The sequence below is a fragment of the Leptonotus elevatus genome, chromosome 16 (assembly GCF_054856555.1).
Source record: "Leptonotus elevatus isolate MCC_2025b chromosome 16, RoL_Lele_1.0, whole genome shotgun sequence".
Taxonomy (NCBI): domain Eukaryota; kingdom Metazoa; phylum Chordata; class Actinopteri; order Syngnathiformes; family Syngnathidae; genus Leptonotus; species Leptonotus elevatus.
In genome coordinates this window covers 3,324,850-3,338,791 of record NC_141254.1, presented here as the reverse complement: position 1 = coordinate 3,338,791, position 13,942 = coordinate 3,324,850, and the positions used below count along the sequence as shown (strand labels likewise).

The 13,942-nt window shown below is 37.9% G+C and overlaps 1 protein-coding gene across 3 annotated transcripts in view; it reads right to left on the bottom strand.

Annotated features, from left to right (window-relative positions):
• robo3 (roundabout, axon guidance receptor, homolog 3 (Drosophila)) overlaps positions 1–13,942 on the bottom strand; it is a 121,543-nt gene that overhangs the window by 55,377 nt on the left and 52,224 nt on the right. For all 3 annotated transcript variants that reach the window (XM_086098644.1, XM_086098645.1, XM_086098646.1), the window contains exons 5-7: positions 13,464–13,602; positions 13,105–13,232; positions 2,681–2,805 (exon numbers count right to left, since the gene is read on the bottom strand). In XM_086098644.1, coding sequence (XP_085954770.1) covers positions 2,681–2,805; positions 13,105–13,232; positions 13,464–13,602 — 392 coding nt within the window. The remainder of the gene's footprint in view (positions 1–2,680; positions 2,806–13,104; positions 13,233–13,463; positions 13,603–13,942) is intronic.

Below are 13,942 nucleotides of genomic sequence, written 5' to 3'. Positions count from 1 at the left end.
ACCCATATTCAGCATCCGTTGTTTCTTAGCTGTTTGAATGATAGTTGTGGATGTGTCTCCATTTTTTCATGGGTGTTTGTCCATTTCTGGTATACACTGACATTCTTGTTGCCACTCTTCACTAACTATTTTTGATTATTTTGAGAATGCTGGAAGCTTCTTTATGCTTACTTATTATAGCATTTTATTCTCCTCACTTTTTTGCCGTGCAATAACTAAAATTTCAACTTGTTCACCCCATTTTGGGAATATATCGTCTGATTACACATTACTTACAGTATTGGCACAATTTAATGTTAAATATCAACTTTTCCCCATTAATTTTCAATGGGACTGACATTGAACTTTTTCTAAGTCCCACCTTCCAGCCCACTTCCATATATACAAACTTCTCATCATTATCAGCACTCTGATACTGCTCAGTGGCGCATTTGCATTGTCCAGTAACCAGGAGGTCGCGGGCTCGGATCCCACCTCCGATTGTACATCGCAAGTATTTCCATGGCCGTTATTCTAAGGAAAATACATGTATACCAACTGACTATCAGATCAGGAAATGCATTATAATTTCACTGAAATGATTGCATATGTCCCCATTTAGCATTGATAGCTATCAGCGTCAGATGAAACTTTTCAATATAAATATGCCATTAGCCATGATTTTGAACAAGGCAAGTTAGGTCAGTGGTTAGAGCAATTTCCTATGACCACGGAGGACCTGGGTTCAAACCTTGCTTGGACCACATTGTAGTACATGCGATGGTTTGATACCAACTATCAAATCCGGGAATTCATTATAATTTCTCTGAAATGATTAATGATTAAATCCTGCCTTAGACAGATTGCAGTTAGAATTTTCTTTTTATTCATTTGTCATTTAACTACAATTAAAAATGTGTGATTTTCACATAATTTATCTTTTGATTTCCTTCATAAGCATTCAGCTTAGCATTCAGCTATTAGCATTCAGCTTCCAGCACTCCCACGCAATTTCTGCAGAAAGTAGTCTAGTATAGTTTAGTTTTAATTTGCTATTGACTGACACCTTGGTTTTGTTGCATAGTTATTGTTCTGCTAGTACTGGTGCTACTACCTTATTTTGCCAACACCCTTAGAGACCTTTCAGCCCATTATTCAGACTGAAGAGTTAGTGTTGTGCTGTCTCTGCTGATTCTCTGGACTCTCTTGTCCATTGAGATAAATGTGGACTGCCAGGCTATATACATGCTCACTGCCATAGGCGTTTGTAGCTCATATTTGAATCCCACCACAGATTTTTTTTCCTGTACTGTATGTCTTTTTTTTTTAAACAAGTTAGAAAACAGTATAACCATACATACACTAATAGGTGAAAATGTAAGGTTTTAATAGCCAAAATGGTTATTTCCACCAAGTACCTCCCACCTCTCTCCAACTGGGCTCCTAGCAAACTGCATAGAGCAATATCTTGCCTTCCAGTGATATACAGTTGTGGTGGATGTACCCGGCTTCAATCAGGATATGTGGAAGGGTTGGGATGGTTACTTTAAAAATGTATTCCGTTACAGTTACAAGTTACCTGCTAAAAAATGTAGTTTGTAACGTAATCCAAGTACAATAGTATTATTGCAACTTCATCTCTCTCTCTCTCTCTCTCTCTCTCTCTCTCTCTCTCTCTCTCTCTCTCTCTCTCTCTCTCTCTCTCTCTCTCTTTCTCTCTCTCATTTATTTCATACTTTGTTTTCGTATAGTGATAAAAAAAAAGATGGACTGATGTACCATGTTGCCGGTTCGGTCATTGTTTTTCATAGGAAAAACAGATGTTTGCAAATGTTTTATTTTGATTCAACACAAAAGATAATCTGTCTTCTTTCATGAAGGACTACAGAATTAAATGAACATTTACTGTTGATATGCTGAAATCAGAGGATTTGGATAATTTTAAATTAAAAAAGGCTACAAACGAATACTCAATTATTAAAATAGATGGCAATTAACTTTGACAGCTCTAGTATTTATTTTTAATTCTCGTCATGGTTCTCCACAGAATTCCAGTCTTCACCTTCTGCCATGATATTTCATCACTCTTCCCCTTCTCTTGAGCACTCTCTCCTACATAAATTCTCATCTGATCACAACCTTCCCACGCTGACATCTGTAAACCTCGCCACAGCACCCACACACTCTCATCAGGTCTTTCAGTGCATTCCAACATGCTGGAAAGCTGATCACACTTGTGCAAACCCACACATGCACACATTTGTAGATGTGCAAGCCTATGCAGACTCACTGTGATGCTGAGTAAAAGTCAGAGTTGAGCAAATGATTGAAAGGTGTGTGGGTGAGAGTCATGCTGGTGCGACACCACACAAAACACACAGACCTAGCAAAGTGATGGGTCAAGAAAAGGGCTATCAAGTTATTCATGCAACAAATTGGTTAACCTGAGGCATATCCAATAAAGGACGTATTTCTTTCAATGACAAATGTGTATTCAACATTTTAAACTGCACCTTAACATAAAACAAACAAACATATGATTCGTGTTTTCAATTCTAGGTTTTAAATTTGGGTGCCACAATACTATTAGGACAAAAAATCCATTAAGGGTGAAAAGAGAAAAAGAAAAGCAGGAACTTGTTTTTTCGATTATACAATTGATTTAAAAAACAAATATAACTTTTTTTTTCTTTTTTTTTACCTGGCTTCCTTCTTTTTGCCAAAAGACAGCCGGTGGAGGGTTTCCTTTAGTGCCGCAGAGAAAGGTTACAGTGCGACCTGGTGCTGTGATCTGGTCCCGTGGCCGCACAAGAATCTGTGGGGGCACTGAAGAACAGAGTACCACAAAAATGACATTCAGAAAACTTCAGAAAGTTTGTGTTTGTGCAGACTGCGAACAATCACACATAACAGCTTAGGCAAGTGTTCATGATCATTTCGGGTGTTCTCTCTCTTTTATCGTCACAAAAACACACGTGACACAATTATTCAAAAACATCATATAATGTATGTATAAACCAGAATTGATTCGCCTAAGATATTATTTTATTCTTAGGTCTATAATTCTATAATTTAAAAGTAATTTGACAAATAATGAAATGGGGACTACAAATAGAGGCTAGGTTTTGTCACTTGTTCTCTTCTCTCACTGCCACTCAGTGTGCGTGTTCGTAACATACGCATCTCAATTTCTATTGATTCAGTAGCAAGTGTCAGGCTTCCCTTCTAACTGGGGGTTTGAATGCATAATGATTCCTTCACTAGTCCTAAATTATTTCTCTTATTCCCACCTGATCTCCTGCCTGTGTTTCAGTTGTTCATTATTGAATAATTGTAAAGGCACAGATGTAAATAGATTGGGATATAACCGCACCTTCTACACGAGAGAAAAATATATATATTTTCAGAAAAAAACAAAATGAACAACAGCTCTACAGTCAGTAAATTGAATTTATGTTTTAAAAAAAAGCATAACTGCTTGTTACATCCTGTGTTTATTAAATCTTGCACACCAGTAATACACAGCATTAAAAGAAAGAAAGAATGAAAGAAAGAAAGAAAGAAAGAAAGAAAGAAAGAAAGAAAGAAAGAAAGAAAGAAAGAAAGAAAGAAAGAAAGAAAGAAAACTAGTACTAAAACTAACTAAAATGAAAATAAAACTAAGCATTTTTAAATAACAAAAACTAATAAAAACTAACGGAACCACCCTGAACACTAATTAAAACTAACTACACTCTAAAAACATTTGGGTCAAGAATAACCCAACTGTGGGTCAAAAATGGACTGATCCTCTACTTGGGTCTATTTGACCCAACTTTGAGTCAAGAAACGGGTCTTTCAGCGTAAAACAACTCGTAAATATTGGTCTGATCCTTTACTTGGGTCAAAAAATTGGGTAATTTTGTATAAGACAACCCAGAAAGTTGGGTCAAATGGACCCATAAAGTGGATCTGTCCTTTTTTTTCTTCTTTTTTTATCCATAATTGAGTTACTTTTGACCCAACTGTTTTTAGAGTGTATAATTGATCCTGAATTTAACTATCATAGACACCTGCCCTCTTTAGAAGGAGAGCACCCAGTTCACAAAGCACGTGTTACATCTCATGACAATGCCTGCCTTAAGCTAGGGATGTCCCGGGAACAATGTAGGCACCACACTAAACCTCTAGGTCAGTGTGGGGCATGCAGTTGGAATTGTGGATTTTAACGCTGAAGTAAAATAAACTACAATACTTGACATCCATGCTACCCCAAGGATCAGAATTCCTGTGCAGGCTGATGCAAGATCTGAAATATTTCAGAAAAGCAACGTAATACTTGGTGCCTATGTAATACAACCCATGTAACATTCAGAAGCAATACACACGTAGGAGTGGCTCGGATGATAGGAGTTCTCTCTTGACCCGTGGTTTGAGGATTTGTTTCCCAGCAGAACCCAAATTTTCTCATAGTACATGCATACATTAGCTCTTACTTTCCAATGGCAATACATCCCATTAATGAGTGTTGTGACTGGGTGAATGAAGGGACAATATAAAATAATTTTAAATAGAGAGTTTATGGTCATGTTATCAGCATTTGTTGTCTGCCATATTCTAAAGGATATAATAAAGGCTTGAAAATGAAAGACTAGTAGTTTAAGCAGTTAATATCAGCTATGTGAGAAGCCATCATAAATAACTACGGTTCCCATACAATTCATACATCTCTCATCACCAAACCTGTGCGCGTAGACAAGCAGAAATAAAACGGGGACTGCTTCACTTAATGAACTGGCATAGTTGACAGCTTGGTTTACTTTAACTAAAACAGTAATGACTTCATCTAGCATGAGCCTTAAGACTAGAAAGTAGGGTTGGAACGTTTCACAAAATCCACGGTTTACTTCGTTTCTTGGTTTTGTGCTCACGGTTTTCTGTTTGGTTCAGTATGTGGTGACTGTTATAAAAATCAAATGTCTTGTATTAGGTACTGTATATAGTATATAGTGGCAGACATACCAAATAAAAGCTCTTACAACGGACCTGTGTATCCACCTGTTGCCATTCATACAATTTTATTGAACAATTGTATTGATCATTTAATCCAACATTTTTTACTTTGTACATTTTTTTATTTGTCCCACTCTGTACTGTATGTCTGTAACTTTGTGTTATTTTGCTGCTGCCTATCTTGGCCAGGTCTCTCTTGAAATAGAGGTTTTTAATCTCAACAGGACTAACCTGGTTAAATGAAGGTTAAAGGAAATAAAAAATTTAAAAACAACAGAATAAGTCATGGCTCCTTGCAAATATGGCTTCCGGTTTGTATAAACATCCACGACAACGGCCAAATTAGCAGATGCTTCAGGTCAGGCTGACTTTAATTTCAGCCATTCTCAAGTCTCTGCCTGGAACTCTCGATTGGCATAAATTTGGGCCGAATTTGTGGTAATTTGTAGTCAGCTCATACATAAAGCACCTTCTTCAGCTCTTCCTTCATCGGACATGAGCAAACACCGTTCTCATCTTTTTGACTCCATCATGTATTTGAAATGAAATTAACAAGATATGCTTTAACTGCATACTTTTAGTGTTAATTTTAGGGTATTTACATCCAAATCAGATAAGCGCTATAAGAATTATAACACTTTGTGTATATGAGTCCCAATTTTTAACGATGGGTCTGGCTAACTGCAGACTAGCATTGCATCGCATTGCATTGGGTTAAACCATGTTTCCGTGATAATCAAATTATCTCCGTCACGAACATCACAATTTCCAGTGAGTTATAATTCCAAATTGTCTGTCTTATGTACCAGAGACATTGCTTTGAAGATAAAAAGACACGGTAGCGGTGACTCTACTATGACGATGCCAGCGTCATTAAAAATTCAACAGGAGAAGCATCAGGACGCAGGACGAGTCACGCCGCAATATGATTGGTTGTGCGAATGGACTGATTGGAGCACAGATGAACCTAACCAAAAATGGAGAACCGAACAGTTTTTAAATACCATTCCACCCCGTACTAGAAATCACTTGGGGGTGTAAATCAGCTGCCATTCTAAACTGCCATTCTGGTTATCAAAGACTCTTACATTTCTGACATGGACGCATGTTTAATATGATATCACAGCAACAATCGACCCGTTTCCAACAAAGATGCTTTTTTTTTCATTTGTGTGTAAACAAACACAGATATATATATATATGGCTTTGGTATCTGGCCAGAGTGAGATAATCTCTGCTAATTTATGAATACCATAATTGCTATCTTTTCCTTGACAAAATGTTCAGTCTTCTCAACCCAATTTTAAATTGGTACAGATAAACAATGAAATGACTTTGTCCCACCCACTTTATTGTCGCAGCCAAACACCACAACTTTTTGATGTTGGGTAGGTATCTAATGTATCCATTCAAATGCCCAATAAGCACCAGAACAAAACTATGCACAGACCTCCAACATGGCTATGGCCCTGTCCAAAGTTACGAGGCATCATGGGAAAACAATCTATGCAGTGAAGTCCATTTACTATTATGTATGGGATTAGTGTTAAACAGACCATATCGTAAATTGAGCAGACACCTGAACATTTTCCTTCTTGTCTGACATGACATGACATGTTTTTGACCCAAATACAGTGACAGCTAGAAATACTGTACTGTAGGCCTATTCAGGTTATTAAAATTGTGTTTATGGTTCTTTTCACAGCCCTGTCTGGATTATAACTGTTAGGTTCAGGGAAGCAAACAAGCACAATGCCTGCGGCTGGAATATATAATTACCATTAATGGGTTCATGCGGGACAATATTGCTTTAGATTTAGGACACAAAGAAACATTTGCATCTTTACATTGGACAAAAATGGGGAAATTAATTAACACAGGGGTTTGAAAAATAAATGCTGAATTTTACAACTCCTAGCAAAAATTATGGAATCAACGCTCCTGGTGGATGATCATGTAAATGTGTGTTGTTGTTTTTTTTGGGGGGGGGGGGGAGAATCATGGTTGTTTGACAAAATTATTTTTATTCAAAATACCACCATTCTGGCTTTAAGAAACACTTAAAAACGCAAAACAAAGTTGTTGGAGTCACATTTTTTTTAGGTCGAGAAGAGGAAAAATACATGGAATGCCTCAATTCTCAAGATAAAGAAATTATAGAATCATAATATCATCAAAAAAATACTATTCCAACTTTGTATGTATTTTAGAGCAGTTTGCAGTCTCTGAGGCATGGACTTATCCAGAAACAAACGATATTCTTCAGCACGTTGAAGATTGTCATTGATTGTCAGTTTTCACCACAGGTTTTTAAATTAATTGAGATCCTGACTATTTGCATGACATTGATCCATCCATCCATTTTCTTAACTGCTTAGTCCTCACAAGGGTCGCGGGGGTCGCTGGAGCCTATCCCAGCTGGCTTCAGGCAGTAGGCGGGTAAACCCTGAACTGATTGCCAGCCAATCGCAGGGCACACAGAGACAAACAACCATCCACACTCACAATCACACCTATGGACGATTTGGAGTGTTCAATTAACCTGCCATGCATGTCTATGGAATGTGGGAGGAGACCGGAGTACCCGGAGAAAACCCATGCAAGCCCGGGGGGAACATGCAAACTCCACCCAGGAAGGCCGAAGCCCGGACTCGATCCCACGTCCTCTGCACTGGGAGGCAGGCGTGCTAACCAGTCAGTCACCGTGCTGCCTGCATGACATTCACTTTATATATATTTTTCTTGAAGGAAGGTTTTTATGCTCAATGGAAAGATGCATTATCATCTTGAAAAAGTTTTCAATCTTATTCTCTATGTAAACTTGTGCTGCTTTGAAATTGTAATGCCAGCAATCTCCCATGTGCCTTTACTTGATATGCATCTCCATTTCAACAATGACTGTGGAAATTTGCATGTTTTCTTCAGGTTTTCTTCATCTTCATAATTCTCAGTGAATGGTACAAAAAAAGAAGTTCCAGCAGATTTGTGCCTCATCACTGAATATTGATTGCTTTTCTGTAGCCTTGCCCCCCCCCCCCCCCCCCACACACACACACCCCAGTTTCAGTGTTACGGATGGCTTTCATTTGGTTTTTCTGTATGCAAATCCCATTTCCTTTAGGCAGTCTTAGACTCTTACAATTTGGTAATATGTTAACTCCAGTTTCCACCCATTTTTACCTCATCTGTTTTGTTGTACATTTTTCATTTTCTAGACATATTAATTTAAGTTTTCTGTCTTGACACTTTGAGATCTTCCTTGGTCTACCAGGATGCATCCCTTTTACAACCTTCCATTTTGTTTGTACTCGGTTCAGATTTTAGACACTGCTGACAGGGGACAACCAACATCTATTGCAACATTCCATCTTTCAAATTCTGTCCTTTGTTTCAACTGACATGTCTCATGTTGGAGACATGATTCCTGCCAATCTGTTTGTGAAGACTCTTATTTAACTGCTGACTAGTTGGCTGATTCAATTTGATAGAGGTGTTTGTTTAAGAACTGAAAATTACAAGCTTAATAAAATGTTTTACCCCTCAGACTCGAGTCATTTTATTTTTTTCCCCTCTACTTGCTGCTTTTTCTTCCCCCATGTTTTGGTATTTTTAATAAAAAAATGTTTTGGGAAACATCCGTGATATGACTTTTTTCCTCCCAAATCAAACGTCTAAATGATTGTCTTCCAAGAGCGGTGATTACGTATTATTTTAATGTTAAGCTTTGATGTTTACTGTGCCCATTGAATGTATGATTTTCATCAGCCCACTATTTCCACTATGGCGTATTAGGGGCACGTATAAATATTTTTTTAGAGGGTGGGGGCAATATTCCGGAAAAATATTTTTTTCTCGGAATATTACCCCCGTAAAAAAAATATTATAGGTGGCCCTAATACACCGTCGTATTCCATTTACTATTAAGGTTTTATTTTTTGTTTAAATAATAATGATATAGATGCTACACTACCAATATACTGCCAGCAGATAATGATGTGGCGTCATTAGGATATCAGACTATATGCAGTAGTGCACTTAATGATGTGTTTGGTAGACTCAATAATACGATTGGAATATCTGTATTTCCTACTGCACAATATTTAGTATGTACTGTTAACACAGCATATCGACCATAAGTATATGTGCTACATTACATCATCCTTTTAACATTTGGTTGATGTGCTAAAAAGTAGCATAGTTATACAAATAAGTAGACATTCTACTCTAATGGTTCTTATCTCACCATGCTGTGCTCCTAGCGGGAGAGATCAAAGCATTCTAATTTGTTTTATATGCAACATATAAGCAAAGGCAGACAAAGTGCTCTATCACAGATGCCACACACCTCCCCTAATCCCTTACCCATGTGTCATTTGGGGAAGCATTCTGATGTTGTCACACAAGTAGGAAGGGAACAAAAACATTCGTACTCCCAACAAGAGTTCCCCGGGGACAGGATGTGACAGGCAGCTGTCACAGTCCCACACTAATGCAGTCAATTTCATGCACACCTGTGCCTATGTCACGCTCATTTTGGTGCATTCATCTTTCGCACCCCTCTCATATACAGAGGCAGACTTTTAAAATATAATTTATAGTTTAGGTACAGTACGAGTTGCATCCTTGTGTTAAGCAATCTAATCACTTAACATTACATTCATTAGGAAATAAGTGATGAAATCATGCAAAAAGTGTCTATTGATTTGGTATTTTTCCAACATGCCGTCAATGTCGTAGACTAATGTAAAAATATCTACCATAAAATATAACCCTCTTTTGTTTCTTCAGTATTTTGAAGTCTGCGGGATTGTGTTAAAAAAATGTAGTGTCCAAGACGGTAACACTACAAATGTCGCTGCCTCACTCTTCAGGAAGGACCAATTAATACATATTGTTAGATTAGTGTAACAGTTCGATTGAGCGTGAATCAATTAGTCATGCATGGACAGTGGGGGCACGGAGATGTACCAAGCTTGGGTCAAATGGCCCAAGTCCGGCATGTGAAAGGGGAGGAAAACAATCTTGGTATTATTAGTGTTGAGATACGACTGTTACTGTTCAATAGGTCATTTGTGAGCTGAGTTCAATAACTCATTCACTCCCAACCATTTTCACTGAAGAAACCCCCTTCGCTCCCGGCTGTTTTACTGGATTTTGACTGATTTTGCAAGGCCCACAGAATATTCATTTATATTGCTATAAAAACATGGAACCTACTAAAAGAAAGATTAGAGTCTCTTCTTTCATCAGGAAAAAGTATATTTCAATCTGTTTCCGTTTTGCAGAAATTAGTATTAGAATATAGCTAAGTTTCATCATTATTCACAAACCTATGGCCCTGGCTGATCTCTTACACTCTGCGGCCACCTGGTGGCCGCGTTTGGAATAACTACCACTGCTTCAACCATTCTCTTCAGTTCAGAGGCTGCATCAAAGCCTTCTGTATGCTTTAGCATAAAAAACAAAAAACAAAACATACAGTACGTTTTTGGGAGTGAAGGACAAATTATTTAAAAAACGTGTTTATATGTTTTGGGGTTTGAATGAGTTAAACAGAGTCTGTGTTGTGTGCAAGTGTAGTGTAATACATGCTTGTCCACACTGTGCAAAAGTATGTTTGTTAAAGGAACTACCAGCATGCGAGACAATGAGAGGAGTGAAACTCAACAGAGGAGTTGGACTCTCTTCCACAATAAATGTTCGTTCCTGGTTGGCTGCTTCCTCAAGCCAGGAGGCAACTATTGGTGGTATATGCAAATTTCACTGTGCGAATGCATGCTCCTGATTGGTGGGCTGTTTTCACGCACATTCCTGGTTGGCTGCTTCCTCGAGGGTCAGTGTTGAATGTTGTGTTTACAAACGACAACGGGAATTTTTACATTCAAAATCTGTCTGCAAGCTACTCAAACTACGCCGCAAGCGACAAGTAGCGAGAAGCCTGGTCTAGGGTGAGAAGCTCAGTCATCTTTAGATATACAGTAAATTATCTGGATTTTAAAGGGAAAAAAAACTATATTGAGATATAGAATTTTGTCTCTATAGCACAGTACTGTGCAGAAACATCTTTTGTATTATAATATAAACATAAATTATATCATATATCATTTGTATTATTTCCTTATGCCAGTGAATTACCAAAATAAAATTCCTGTACTGAATTGCAGAGCAGTTTTTAAACCCTATTATTTCCTCTCTTTACCATCATTCCATTCTGTTGTTCAGAACAAGAAAACATACTGTTACGACAATTGCATGTTTTGTCTAGGAATGCCAGTTAAAAGGGTATGGCTTGGTTAACCATATAGTGCAGAAAAGAAATTACCACGTAAATTCAATACTTTCATGTTATTTCTTTCTTTGTCTATAGCAAACAAAGTAAAAAGCCCCCTCTTAGCGCAAATATTAATATATTGAACCCAGACACAAACAATCATGTAACAATTAACTATGATGTATTTGAAATTATAATATTATAATTATAGTGATTCCCTCAACATTATGTAAGTCTTTCTCACACGCTCTCAAACACACAGAACGATGACATGAAATGAGATACTCACTGGATGAGCCAACTGTGATGGAAGGAAGCAAAAAGGGGTGGAAAGGAAAAAGAGAGAATAATGGTAAATGGTATACACATACAGTATATGTTCCATATGAAACCGACTGAACATGATAGCATATGTAATGAGTTATAACAAGCTAATTTCGTTCCCAGTACAGTACACCAAGTGCATGTTTTACCAAGTGTGTTGTTATTATTATCCAGAATATTGTCTGTAGCTGCATGCAATGATCCACATTTAATCTTACTTTGTCCAACTCCTACTGGACCTACTTCAGTCAGCTATAAAAAGACAAAAGTGTGTGTGTGTGTGTGTGTGTGTGTTTTACTGTATACACAGTTTAAGTATATCTTGCATAAATACAGTATGTGTCTCATATATTTAGAAAAAACTATTTGTTATTGCGTGTGCGTGAATGTCATTTTAGAAGGTCTGCATGTTGACAGGTGTCAGAAGAATGGAGGGCCTTCTGACAAAATCCACTTTTACATAGCGTAGCTCTAAATATTCCCTTTTATCATCACAAATGACAGTTTTTGTAGCCGAGTACATCTCTTCAAGGGACTGACTTTATTCTAATGCAATTTCAGTTTGTTTTGATCTTGCCTTTCTCTCTAGAGGCATGAAGAATTGAGACTTGAAAAGGAACTAAAACCCTTACTTTTTCACTTTATCTCTTATATAGTCTTAGAGAGCCGTCTGTACCCAGCGGCATAACGCGGTCTGTTTTAACCATGCAGATACAAAACCTCTCCTTGGGAAATATCTCCTGGCACACATTCTCAAAATGTGTCCTATCCTTATGCTTTCATTATATTTAGCACCTTTAAAGCTACTGAATGCAGAAAATTTAATTTTGAATCGCTACTGTCACCTGTGGCCAAAAAATGAAACCACATTTTACCTTCTTCACATACACAATGCGCACATGACGTCACATCCGCAGACAGAGGGTGGGAAATTCAAACCTGAACCCTGACTGAAAACTATTGGCCAGAGGCTTGCAGGAGTTGCCATTTAAAGCACAATACAGTTCCCATTTGACTAACACCGTTGAAACGTATTCACCAACAATCTGTATGGCGGTGTGTCTGTGTAAATTCTCAGTCATCCAGGTCATGACAATCGGCTCTCATATTTATTAAATATGTTTTTTTAACCTTTAAACCAAAAGGCTTCTTCAATTTAAAATTATAAGTGTGGGGTCCCACTATTTATGTGCCATTGTGGGTGGGTCCTCTGGAGTGTGGGTGATGTTATCGTTTAGTGAGGTGGTTCGTTAAACAACCAATCTTGTTGTTCACTCGTCTTGTGACAAAACAGCTTGTTTGTGATTTTATAGTAGATGTAGTTTATAGTGGATTAGATACTTCTTTCTGAATGTATAATTTTTGGATAAAGCACTTGTACAAGGGATCATTTGTCCAATGCATCAATTAAACTAATTTTGAAACCAAACCTTTTGTTATCATGTAATCTCACACTTGCGAAATGATAATTTTTGTTAGTATGTATCATAACTTCAGAAATCCAGACCTGTGGAGAACTGTACTTGCAAATGCCTTACCGTGTACTTGCAGGGTTGCTGCTGCCTCCGTTTTGCCAACGCTGTTCTCTGACACACACGTGTAAGTGCCCTCGTCTTCAGCTCGCACCTGCTTCAGGTGAAGACTGTTGTCACTGCGGATCTCATATCTGCAAACACATCAGCCAAGCGTAAATTCTAACATATTGCAATCAAAACGGAAAGTATCAACATCGCCATGGGCATTTACGATATCGACGCATTACATTTAAAAGACATAAGCTTTTGCAGCACCTTACATATTTAGACAAATAGATCCGCAATAAGACATTGAATAAGTAAGCAGTAGCTTACGATCAGATGCTCATGTAAAATACAGTACATTACTGTTACTGTCTTACCTGCCCCGAGGCAACTCCCCCTCCTCTCTCCGCCAGCGAACAGTTGGAGTTGGATCCCCATGCACCTCACAAAAAAAGTCCACTGTATCGTCAGCCAACACCACTTGGTTCACTGGCTGCTTAGTGAACACCGGCCTCTCTGATATCAGACAGAGACAGAAAATAAAAGAGCAGCAAAAGTTAGCAGAGATAAATTCAGACACATAGAGGATTCAATTACATGTCATTCCATTCTATCAGCAGTGTCTGAAATTTATTTTATTGGCATTTCGTTTGCGAAAGTCTAGCATAAAGTGTAGTCTGTGTACATGGGCGGAGTTTTCTTTCTTTTGGTATTTTCGGAGACGGGTGCTGTTAGAAATGACCATTTGCACTGTTGTGGGAGTGAACACAGACAACTAGACTCCCAGCCAATCAAAGCAGCTCGTGTCATTCCCTTTAAATTAAAAATAAGATGTGAAAATTGACCCATGACCTCG